This window comes from Scardinius erythrophthalmus, assembly GCF_964197995.2.
Source record: "Scardinius erythrophthalmus genome assembly, chromosome: 8".
Classification (NCBI taxonomy): domain Eukaryota; kingdom Metazoa; phylum Chordata; class Actinopteri; order Cypriniformes; family Leuciscidae; genus Scardinius; species Scardinius erythrophthalmus.
The window spans coordinates 15,281,714-15,293,767 of record NC_138228.1 but is presented as its reverse complement, the minus strand read 5'-3'; the positions used below and the strand labels follow the sequence as shown (position 1 = coordinate 15,293,767).

Here is a 12,054-nt window from a genome sequence, read left to right as displayed (position 1 = left end):
AAAGTCTGGAGGCATATCTGTAATTAAGAAATAACAAACAATTCCACAAGCTTTACAAACAAACCTTTTTTTTTTTTATCCAATAAAAATATGTAAACCAAAATAGAAAATGAATAAGAAAATGCTCCGAGGCAGAGTGAAATGAAACGAAAATGAAAATGTGCTGTAAGTGTGAGAGCAGTCGCTGCAGAATGGAGTTTTGCAGAGCTGCAGGTATGCTGTGACTGTCCGCTGCCTCTACAAGACGGATCCAATCTCTTTCTGGATCTCAGAAATGAGGATCTGAGACAGAACGATGCCTGCGATCTATAGATCAAACAGAAGAATTGTGTCAGGACAGCAGTGTGTGTGGAGAGAGGATCATAATTTCAGTTTCTGCCCAACACCCACTGAAAAATGTATGAACGGACATGTGGTGCATTGCATTGAATTATATGGAATAACTAAGCATACACTCATTCCAAAAGGACCACAATCTTATAAGGGGATATACACTCACCTAAAGGATTATTAGGAACACCTGTTCAATTTTTCATTAATGCAATTATCTAATCAACCAATCACATGGCAGTTGCTTCAATGCATTTAGGGGTGTGGTCCTGGTCAAGACAATCTCCTGAACTCCAAACTGAATGTCAGAATGGGAAAGAAAGGTGATTTAAGCAATTTTGAGCGTGGCATGGTTGTTGGTGCCAGACGGGCCGGTCTGAGTATTTCACAATCTGCTCAGTTACTGGGATTTTCACGCACAACCATTTCTAGGGTTTACAAAGAATGGTGTGAAAAGGGAAAAACATCCAGTATGCAGCAGTCCTGTGGGCGAAAATGCCTTGTTGATGCTAGAGGTCAGAGGAGAATGGGCTGACTGATTCAAGCTGATAGAAGAGCAACTTTGACTGAAATAACCACTCGTTACAACCGAGGTATGCAGCAAAGCATTTGTGAAGCCACAACACGCACAACCTTGAGGCGGATGGGCTACAACAGCAGAAGACCCCAATGGGTACCACTCATCTCCACTACAAATAGGAAAAAGAGGCTACAATTTGCACGAGCTCACCAAAATTGGACAGTTGAAGACTGAAAAAATGTTGCCTGGTCTGATGAGTCTCGATTTCTCTTGAGACATTCAGATGGTAGAGTCAGAATTTGGCGTAAACAGAATGAGAACATGGATCCATCATGCCTTGTTACCACTGTGCAGGCTGGTGGTGGTGGTGTAATGGTGTGGGGGATGTTTTCCTGGCACACTTTAGGCCCTTAGTGCCAATTGGGCATCGTTTAAATGCCACGGCCTACCTGAGCATTGTTTCTGACAATGTCCATCCCTTTATGACCACCATGTACCCATCCTCTGATGGCTACTTCCAGCAGGATAATGCACCATGTCACAAAGCTCGAATCATTTCAAATTGGTTTCTTGAACATGACAATGAGTTCACTGTACTAAAATGGCCCCCACAGTCACCAGATCTCAACCCAATAGAGCATCTTTGGGATGTGGTGGAACAGGAGCTTCGTGCCCTGGATGTGCATCCCACAAATCTCCATCAACTGCAAGATGCTATCCTATCAATATGGGCCAACATTTCTAAAGAACCTTGTTGAATCAATGCCACGTAGAATTAAGTCAGTTCTGAAGGTGAAAGGGGGTCAAACACAGTATTAGTATGGTGTTCCTAATAATCCTTTAGGTGAGTGTGTGTGTATAATTCAGGTTGTCTATCTATATGCCTATCATAGGCCTATCCTCAAATATATAAATGATTAAAAAGGTCACAAACATACATTATGATGTATTTTCTCATTATTTCAGTTCAATTCAAACATTTAACCGTCAATAGATGTGTAATGGTTAATATTGAAAGCTGCCATGACTTCAAAACTCTGAAGAATAATTCGCCATGGTTTCCTCGTGATTTTCCTATGGGTTTTTATAATGGGGTAAATTACACACATCCATTTCAAAAATGTGAATTTTGAATCATTTATAATTTAATCATTAAAAAACTAGATAAAAATGTTTGGGGTGTGAGTGTGTGTGTGTGTGTGTTTTGTGCAGAACAAAACGTCCAAGTATCATCAACATGTTTACCACCGACCTTCAAATTTTGAGGGAACCACTGGAAAATTAGTCTTCCGGGTTTTGACATCACAGCTGCACCACCCTATTCAGTACAATGCTTCTGCTGTACTGACAAAATAGCACCCATGATTTGAAGACCCCAAGCGTTTTGAGAAACTGAAATTATTTAACTGAATGTTACCTGTGGTAAAGCGAGACCCAGAGTCAGCGCCCCAACTAACATCAGGTGAGATTCAATCCATGTTACAGCTCTGTCTGCACAGCCCACCGGATAGATAGATTTAGTGGCGTCCACATAGTTCTGTGTCTGAACCCCAAAGCCACACATGGTGTTGATCACAGTCTGAAAGAGTAAAAGAGAAGATGTTTTTGTCGTTACTGCTTTGTCTCTTCAGATGTTACTAGTCTTTAAGCAGCAGGGGGCAGTAATGTTTTAGCCTCATTCGTGTCATGTTTGCTTAATGCTCCTCATTTTAAATCCATAGTTTACACATACAAACGTGATTAATTAGTAGTTTTACTCAAATAAGCAACACCATTAATATTATGCATATTTTGCCATATTTCTAGGGACCAGAATATTATCTGGGGAGATTCTGGGCCAGTAAGCAACCAACCAACCACCCAAAATACCTTAGCACAGTAAAAACACCTGCACACATTAGCAGCTGCATAAAAGTGTCCGGAAAAGAAGTACACATGTAAATTAAGTAACTTTGTACAGGTTCTTGGTGCTTTTGATTCTGTTGTTGTTGATTTTTCTCGTTCTTTTAGTCTGGTATTTTGCATGTTCAATGCTACCATAGACCAGCTGGATCTTTCGACTCGACTGCGTCCTACGTAATCTAATGGGTCAGGGCCAGTCATTTCCCCTTCAGCTTTTTACAACTTTAGTGAGCATTTCACCATGCTTTCTGACATCCTGCGGGTGTTGAATTCCCTTTTGTTTTGTGGGTTGCTGGTGTAGAATGCAGGTCACGGCCATATGCAGTTTTCAATTGAATATTTGCACCAGGAATTTTCTTTAACATTGTGTGGTCAAATTATAAAGACCTTTCTACTGAGATTTTACACAGCTTTGAGTATTCATCACTGATAACTAAAAAAAAAAAAAATACACATGAAAGATCATTTTTGTGTCTGAATGGGATAAAATGCCACTTTCAACAGCATTTCCAAAAGTATATTTTGTCTTGATGGTTATGCATCCCTGAACAGCTCACCATTTAATAATGCCATGATTCATTTTCATATCATCTGCCCAGATGCTGCCATAGAGAAGTGCCATTGTTTCCATGTGAACAGCTGTTTGGATGAATCACAAATTTTTTTGTCATTCCTTTTGCTTCATTCAAACAACATGTTTGAATACTGTAAGACAATTAAACCCATAAACCAAACAGCTTTTCTCCCTCTGCATCATAAATGTAGCATAGTTCCTCAATTTCCTTCTGTTTTTGTTTGAAAGAATTGCATTTCGCTCTCTCTGACCTGTTTAGAGAGTGTTTATCCAGCAATCACCGTAGACATTTGCCAAGGGAACAGAGACCATAATATTTAGGTCTGCCAAGGAGTCGCTCTATATCGGTGATCTATGTTCTGTTTGAGTATCTTATCAGCATTTAGACACGTCTCACGGATTGAACTGAAGCACACATTTAGCATTTCAGCCAAGCAGCTGCTTTGGACGTCATGCCAAAATGGCACCGCTCGGTCATTTGCTGCCTTTAGAGGCAAGAAAGCAATTCAGAACACATCAATTCTTCTCAAATTGCTGCTATGAGAACTGTGTAGAAATTGAAACTTTGAATTACTGATACATTTGGTAAACCCAATCTGTTTAACTTCACAAAGCTTTTATAACAGGGGTTGTAATTAGCGGCGCAGGCCATCATCGTTAAAGATGAAGGCCCAAAGGACACTCTGAATCCGTCTTTCATGGCACTTTGTTGCAGAGTGCAATAAACCAATGAGCGCATACAGTTTTGCTGAGCTGATGAGATGAAAAATAATACAACTTTGCCTTTGCGCTAATGCTACACTACAAAGACTGAGAACAAAAAGGGTGGGATTGTGTTGAAATAAAGGATCAAAATGAAGGATCACTGTATAACTGAACTGTATAACATACAGTTAACATGGTTTTTGCCTGCATGTGCTACGCTCGCCACCTAGATGCTAGAGTGTTTTAGGTGGTTGCCTGTGTTTTGCAGTGGCTAAAGAGTTCTGAGTGGTTGTTGGCATGTTGCTGTGCTGTTGCTAGGATATATATTGGGGTGGGGGGTTAGTTGAAGGTGGGCTCTTTTAACATGGACCAGTAAGTCTCTATGATGTTTTGGGTCCTATAAGCCTATAAGCTTATGTGTATCCCACTGGTTTTATCATCCACTAGGTGAAAATTCTTATTTCTTAGAATTTTCTTTTAATGAAACTTAGAAAGAGCTACTATATGAGCTGTAGTAGTAAAACTTTCCAGCAAATCATTAGCATGTATGCTTTAGGTGTCCAATTTCAGTGTATGCACAATTGATTTTCAAAAAGATTGATCTGTCACATGTTTGTTCTGTTCTGGTTTATCTCTTACCTGTTTCCTTTGTTCCCATTTTCCCACCACTAGTTACTTTCCTTGGTTACTAATTAGTTCATCAGTTGTGTTAACTGTTCTTAGTTGTGTTAATTATGTCCGAATTCACAGTACTCGTAAAAGAGTAGGCAAAAAGTACCTGGATGACCTACTAGTTCCGGTGGGATTTGAAGTGTGTATATGATGGACACTTTACTATCCCATGAGGCCACAGGAGATGATATGTGAATTGCAGTGAAGCGACGTAACTGACGCTGGTAGGTCACATGATAATGACAACATTTCAAATGTAGTACATCCAGTTTACATTCATACTATATAGAACGTACGTTTTTAGCGGTCATTAAGTAATTAGTTATTCAAAATAAGAACCTACTCAAGAGAGTACGCAGTTTCGGCCTGTGTATTTAAAGTCACCGTGTAGCGGAAAAAAATACAGGGTGTGGCTTGTTTTTTTTCCGCTGGGAATTGATTGGATCAGGAAAAGTGGGCGTTCCATTCAGCTTGCTGTCAAAGCTCTCAGCAGACTGACAGTTGAAGGGGATGTTCTACTCAAGCCGTTAAACACGTCATCAAAGAAGGAAGGCCATTTTTTTTATCAACTTGCACAGATAAATTGTTCACCACAAGACTAGTAATGTGCGCTATCAAAGTAAAGAGGGTCAAATTTGATTTAATGCCAACTTTAAGCCCTTCTTTTTTCTATTCTTTGTTCAGTCTTGTTTCTGTTATTATTTCTCACGCTTCATTACAGCCACTCAGCGTGCAGTATCATGGTTTCCACAAAAAAATATTAAGCAGCACAACGGTTTTAACATTAATAATAACTAATGCTTCTTAAGTACCAAATCAGCATACTAGAATAATTTCTGAAGAGACTTGAGTTGCTGAAAATTAAGCTTTGCAATACAGGAATGTAAATATATGAAAATATATTGTGAAATGTTTCACAATTTTACTGTTTTTACTGTATTTTATTAAATAAGTGCAGCCTTGGTGAGTACAAGAGATTTCTAATAATTAAAATATTTGACCGACTCCAAACTTAAATGATATACAGTGTTATTTTCATTCTCCCAATTTATGGTTTTCCAAGGTGATTAAACCATTACTGTACATCTGTTGCCGCTATGAACATTTGAGAGAATGTTTTAAATTTAAAAGGGTGAAACTAGGGTATTATAAAACAATATTGTAAAGTTAAAATGTAATTATAATGATTTAGAGCTTCAGTCGCACCAGTGCAAAGCAACTCATAAAGCGGCATGTTAACCCTCGCTTCACACAGAGCTCATATCTGCTTATTTGTATGTCCATTTGAATTTATTCATAACTGCAAATTAAAGATCGGTCTGCGTATAGCTGGTTTAATCTCACCTCTTCTGGTAGAGGAGTGCAGCATGAGAAGGGAACTGAACACCTCTCAGTGCTGGGGTTTGACGGGGTGCAGTTGAAGTAGATGTTCCAGGACCAGTCGGTGTAGTTGTTCCAGCCACAGCATTTGAACTGCAAGGAGCAGCGAGGAAGGAAGAGAAAGAAAATATTATTTTTAGACACTGTCTCTCAGACCACATATTCATCTCCCATCCGCTGGACCCATGACAATTTTCATTGTGAGGAGGACAAAGAGGAAGGAGAACATACTGTGCTGCATTGTAGAAGAGAACATTTGCTCATTTTGAGAGCCATGCATTGGTTGAGTTCACATGACCATATTTACCAATCTCAGCACTATGGTTAGGGATAAAATATGCAAAGTTGACCAAAAAAATGAAAAAGTTGCTTTTTTTCTCAGAATATCTAAGCTGAGACAAGCTACTGTACGTAAATGCCAAAAAGTACCATAGCATTGGTCCAGATTATATAAAAATGATAAGAAATTAATCATTTTATTCAGAAGCATTAAATTGATGAAAAGACTGATACAAAAAAAAAAAATCAAATAAGTACTGTTCTTAAAAAATAATCCTATAAAAAAGTGTCAAGGTTTAAAAATAAATAGGCAGCACACCTGTTTTTTAACTAAATCAGCATATTCAAATTATTTCATCATGTGACACTGAAGACTTGAGTAATGATGCTGAAAATTCAGCTTTGCCACTACAGGAATAAATTCCTGTAGTAATAATAATAAAAGTTATTTGAAATTTCACAATATTAGTGTTTTTACTGTATTTTGGTTAAAATAAATGAAATCTTGGTGAGACTTCAAAAACATGCAACCCATAAATGTATATTTGACACAAAAATACAATACATTTTGACAGTAAAAAAGTAAGTATACTGATTTTTGATTGGAGAAATGCACATGACTTCATATGGTGCCTGGTATGCTTTAGCATATGGCCAGATGCATTTTAAATCTGCACCGTCTGAACAAAATAAAACCCCTACCTCTTTTTGAATGTAGTCCATTAGGTTTTGAAGGTCCAGGTCATCTCGATAATCCACAATGGCTTTTTTCACAAATTTCCCCAGAGCATCGCGGGTCTGTGAACATGACACTTCATACGATCTAGCCACCAAATACATTTCCATTCGTACCTAAAAATCAAACACTTACATCTGGGTTGTATATGCATATGTAATTGTGCTACGGGAGACAGGTCGACAGCGCTAATTCACCATGGCGGCTCTAATAGCATATGCTTTAGTGTGGTAATGAACTCTTGGGGCCCCCCTGAGCTCTCTCCTTCTCCCCTGTCAGTTCCTCTAACGCTGGCATGTTCAAGCACCTCTGAATGTCATTAACAGGAAGACTTCAAGAAAGCCTCCAACGAAACGGAACATTTGGTCCCACTTTGATGTGGCGAAGCTCTTTAATCATTAAGCAGCGAAGATGCTTGAAGCATCATCGTTAAACTGCCCTCCCAGTTTAACGGTGTGTGCTGCGAAGTACAGTGTGATGCAATACACACGACCTTCTCCTGGACTGTAAAACTTCAAGATTCCACTCGAATGATTAAAGAAATAGTAGACCGATAGGAAACTCTATAGCTAGAATTGTTGTTGCGGGTAAGAATGGAAGTGAATGGTGAATTGCTTTTAAATGGACTTGATATCCCATGAGATGGACTTAGAGACAGATGACTGCTAGAAGAGGTTAACCCTCCCTAAAAAAAGCCGAAGCCTAATGTTACAATTAATCTTTAACAACTCTCAGTGTATGAAAGTCGGAACAGTAAAATACTTCATGTGATAGCCTGTATTCCATATCAGTGCTGCAGAAAACACATCTAGTTTATAAACTATGGTTTCAAGTGAAAGCTCACCTGGTCAGAGTAGAAGAAGCCCAGGATTGCAATGGCCAGTTGGTTAAGAAAGACCAGGGTGAGACTAAATGAGAACTAGAGAGGAACGGGAAAGAAGATTTGCTTACTAATGAACATTGTAACTGCTATTTAAATAAAGGATCAATTTTAACTGATAAATAGCAGATATATGTACAGAGAATACTGAGGCTAGTAGTCACGCTTCGCTTTTAACACTTTAACCTTTACTTTAACACATACCTGGGGTCTTTAGTGACCCGTGATGTCATTCACTACCCTTCTCCTCATTCATTTTTTAAAGTAAGACATCAGCCTTCTTAGTATTCCGCAATCAATTCATTATAAACAATATAACAAGAAAAAATTATAAAATTATAAAAGAATCCCTGTTTTCCAATTAATTTCAAATGTCAATAACTTTCAATTAAAAAAAATGTATCAGGTCGCGTAACTGTAAGTATGCTAATTGACAACAATAATTGAATCTTTGATGACTGAATAAGTGCAATTCCACAAGGTGGCAATGTCTGATACTCAATGATGAAGTGACATTTCACTCATAGTTATCGCAGGCAGAAAACAAAAGAATAGGAAGTATCATCAGCAAAACTTGAAATGGCTTAGCGATCGAAGTACTGAACGCAATCAAATATTAGAGTCACTGTCATTTGATGGTGGATCTGTTGAAGAAGCTGTCAGCGATCAAAATATTGATTTTGAAGATGTTGAAAATGATAGTTTTGAGAATCTGTTTGAGATTATGAATATGAGCCAGATGCTGAATGTACTGGGAAATGAGCTCTGATGAGGACAGTGATGATGGTATGAAACATCTGCTCTAACTGAACCCTTCCAAGCTTCAAAAGGTAACAAAATATGCTTTATTTTATTCTTCTTAAATTGTTTCTCTAATATCAGGAGAGTTTTATATGATCACATCCGTGTTAAACATAGATCCGTGTCGCTAAAGACTGTAATATTTAATAATGATGGCAAACCATTCATGCATTTTAAGGGTTATTGAAGGGTTATTGAAGTTATCGAACATTTCCACCATAATTCCCAGAGAGAAAAATAAGACAAATGTAGGACATGGTGTCAGTAAAAAACATAGGAAAGTGACTAATTGACAAAGTGACAAATTTCTGCTCACAATTTTAAGGAGCCGTATATTTTCCCGCAGAGCTCCGATGCATCCACAGAAGGTGATGAAGAACATGACCACCCCCACCACAATGAGAATCACAGCAGGATCAATGAGGAACGTGTCACGCACTGTGTCTGTGGAGAAAAAAAAAAACACAGAAAACCTCTTAACCTCGTAACTGATCCACACACATCTGAGAAACACAAACAAAATAGTTGTCATACCTGTCGCTTTTTGAACTTTGGCATATACCCCAATGGCTACAATAAGGAGAGAAAATACCTAAAAAAATTAATAAACATCAATAAATAACGTGAAATAATCAACTACGCAAAGTTACAAAATGGAGTTACTTTATACACTTTAGTTACACACACTCATATAGATCAGATACATATATTTTTCTTTTGGCCACAATTAATGGAACCCTTTTATTCAATACTTTTTGCAACCTCCTTTTGCCAAGATAACAAAACTTGCCACGTTTTCTCCTATAATGCCTGAAGAGTTTGGAGAACACCTGACAAGTGATCAGAGACCATTCCTTCAAAAAGAATCTCTCCAGGTCCTTCAGTTTTCAATGCTTTAGCTATTTTTCTTACAGCCACTTTCTATCTCAACAATATTTTGCTGCACATCAGCACTATATTCTTTGATGAAATTCTTTTGATGATTAATGGAATTTGGCCTTTGTGCTACCTTTTATTTATACTTTTTGTGAAACAGTAAGCCATGGCTGGACAATGTCATGTTTCTAGTCACCCTGGTGTGCTTAAAATTGTATAAATGAAAGGGAATATACTTCAGATATATTTCACTCATAAGAATTTCTAGGGGTACCAATAATTGTGGCTAAAAGAGAAAAAATAATTTCATATGCGATTTCCCCCTCCCCCTTGTTTTACTTCAACGATTTTTTTTCTTTTAAATTAAAGATCAAAAGGTTTAACAATGCATTTATATTTTCACAGCCTTCTTTGATCATATTTACAAAGGGTGCCAATAATTCTGACCACGACTGTATTGGTTTCCACATACATTATTACTATTATCATTTTTTTTTTAAACAAAGACTGCATTCCTGGAGTTATATGAAATATAACAGTCTCTGAGCAATAGGCTGGTTCTGAGACCCTGTTGGCATTGCTGGTAAAAAAAAAAAAAAACACATTTTGTGTCATTATAAATGTCTTTACTGTCACTTTTGATAAATGTAATGCATCCTTACTGAATAATTTCCCCAAGATCAATAAAAAAGCACAAAAGAAAAACAAACAAACAAAATCATACAGCTATCCTAGCTGTATGAAGGAGAATGTTCAGTAAGGTTTATGTAGATGTCTTTTTTTTCCATTCAAGGTACATTTTGTGTTTTAAACCTGTGCATTAGGTCCAGTGGGAAGTTTACAGGAAGCCTGAGAGTACTGAATGAAAGCATAATGTGAGGCAATGCAGTGCGAGCAGTTCTTTATTTTGAATGGCAGATGCAGACTGTATCACAGTTAATGCACTGATAAAACACCACAAACACTACGAACAGAAGAGGAGAATGAGAACAGATGCTTTTGTTTTGATTGCACATTTCTTTGGGGGATTCAAGCCTTCAGCTGCATCATATTCTGAGATTACATTCTAAAGAATGGCATTTTTACACTTTTCATAGCTATGAAGTTCCTTTCTAGAATAGAGTGTTCCGAAACGAGTCATGTTGTAGAAAACATTACGGTTGCAGCAGAACAATTGCGACAGCGAGTCTAAATTACACCACCTGTTTTATTCGTTTCGAAGCTGGCCAAAGAGCTTATGTTCTGCAGCCTGGAAATATCCTGACCCTCAACAAAACCCATTTTGGAAGCTGGTGTCAGAAGGCCTTACTTACCCAGAATAAAAAGCTGAAGAAGAACAGGAAGTACCGAATCCAAGGGTTGACGAAAGAGAACATTTCCGTCCTGGCAAGGCTCATCTGCCTATCCATTCTAACAGAGTTTTAGAGGCTGAAGAATTCAGAGATACCAAACAGACATGCCATCCACCATGTAGCCAATATAGGTTTCAGTCCGCAGCTAAACTGTTGCCCAAAATGGACCGCAACAGCTGTACATGTGGACTGACTTGCCGCATAGTTTAGTGTCTGTCGAAATGGCCAGAGCACCACGTTACATAAAAGCTGCCTTTGGATGCTTTGAAAAGCTCCGTTCCATTGTTTTCTATCACCAGTGTGGACAAGAATTTGCAGTTAGGCAAAACAGACAGGGCTTTTCCAGTGTTTCGTTTCAACAACATTCCCCTCTGTCTAACACACTTTGAGAAAGAAAAAGAAACCTTGAGACTTCAGTGAATCAGTCACCTGCCTGCTCGCTGGTTCAAAGTGATGACTTTATTAGCAGGGCTTCTGCGAGACTCTTGGTAGATCAAGGTCCGGGAAACCAGGGCAGGCAGCACAAGCACTTCTCTACTGCTCGAAAGCTGTTCTAAATATAAATGACCCATCATGAAACTGTAGTTTCAGGAGTAGTGTGGACTCTGCTGGTTGTCTGACTGCCTTTTCCCAGCGGGAGCTCTGCTGTTTCTCTGGTCTGCATCGGTAAAGCTCATTGAATCCTTTATTCCTGAGAGGCGAAGGACAATCAATCGGGTTGTGAGAGTCTTTCTCACAGGGTTATTGCTACAGGCCCTGAAAGGTTTTCTTTTTTTCTTTGAAAGTTTGGAGACAAAACAGTGTGCTTTATGAGATCCAAGACATTGATTTGTTTGTTTCCGCCCTCCATCCACAATAATTGCATCCTTTGTATAATTTTCTATCATAATACTCATATTACCATATTCAGATGCTACTCAGCTTTTAAAATGTACTGTAGCTATATAAGAGTATTGACCTGACCAAGAGTATTGATCTATAATGTCTAATGACTTTTTTATAGGGCTGATACAAAACTTTCTGTATGAAAGAAGCGCTTTGCATAGT

General features: G+C 38.2%; 1 protein-coding gene across 1 annotated transcript; it reads right to left on the bottom strand.

Moving 5' to 3' along the window:
- Window positions 1–3: 3 nt before the first annotated feature.
- tspan33b (tetraspanin 33b) lies at window positions 4–11,462 on the bottom strand. The gene is made up of 8 exons (XM_081373240.1): window positions 10,969–11,462; window positions 9,314–9,371; window positions 9,096–9,223; window positions 7,943–8,017; window positions 7,065–7,160; window positions 6,048–6,176; window positions 2,268–2,429; window positions 4–306 (listed from the first exon to the last, which is right to left on the bottom strand). The coding sequence occupies exons 1-8, from the start codon at window positions 11,062–11,064 to the stop codon at window positions 238–240; spliced, it is 813 nt and encodes a 270-aa protein (XP_081229366.1). The 5' UTR covers window positions 11,065–11,462; the 3' UTR covers window positions 4–237.
- Window positions 11,463–12,054: the final 592 nt, after the last annotated feature.

Coding starts and splice junctions, on each gene's coding strand:
- tspan33b (XM_081373240.1), bottom strand. CDS start 11,064: ATGGATAGGCAGATGAGCCTTGCCAGGACGGAAATGTTCTCTTTCGTC. Junction 9,224..9,313: donor CAAAGTTCAAAAAGCGACAG/GTATGACAACTA, acceptor TTTTCTCCACAG/ACACAGTGCGTGACACGTTC. Junction 6,177..7,064: donor TGGACTACATTCAAAAAGAG/GTAGGGGTTTTA, acceptor TGCTCCTTGCAG/TTCAAATGCTGTGGCTGGAA.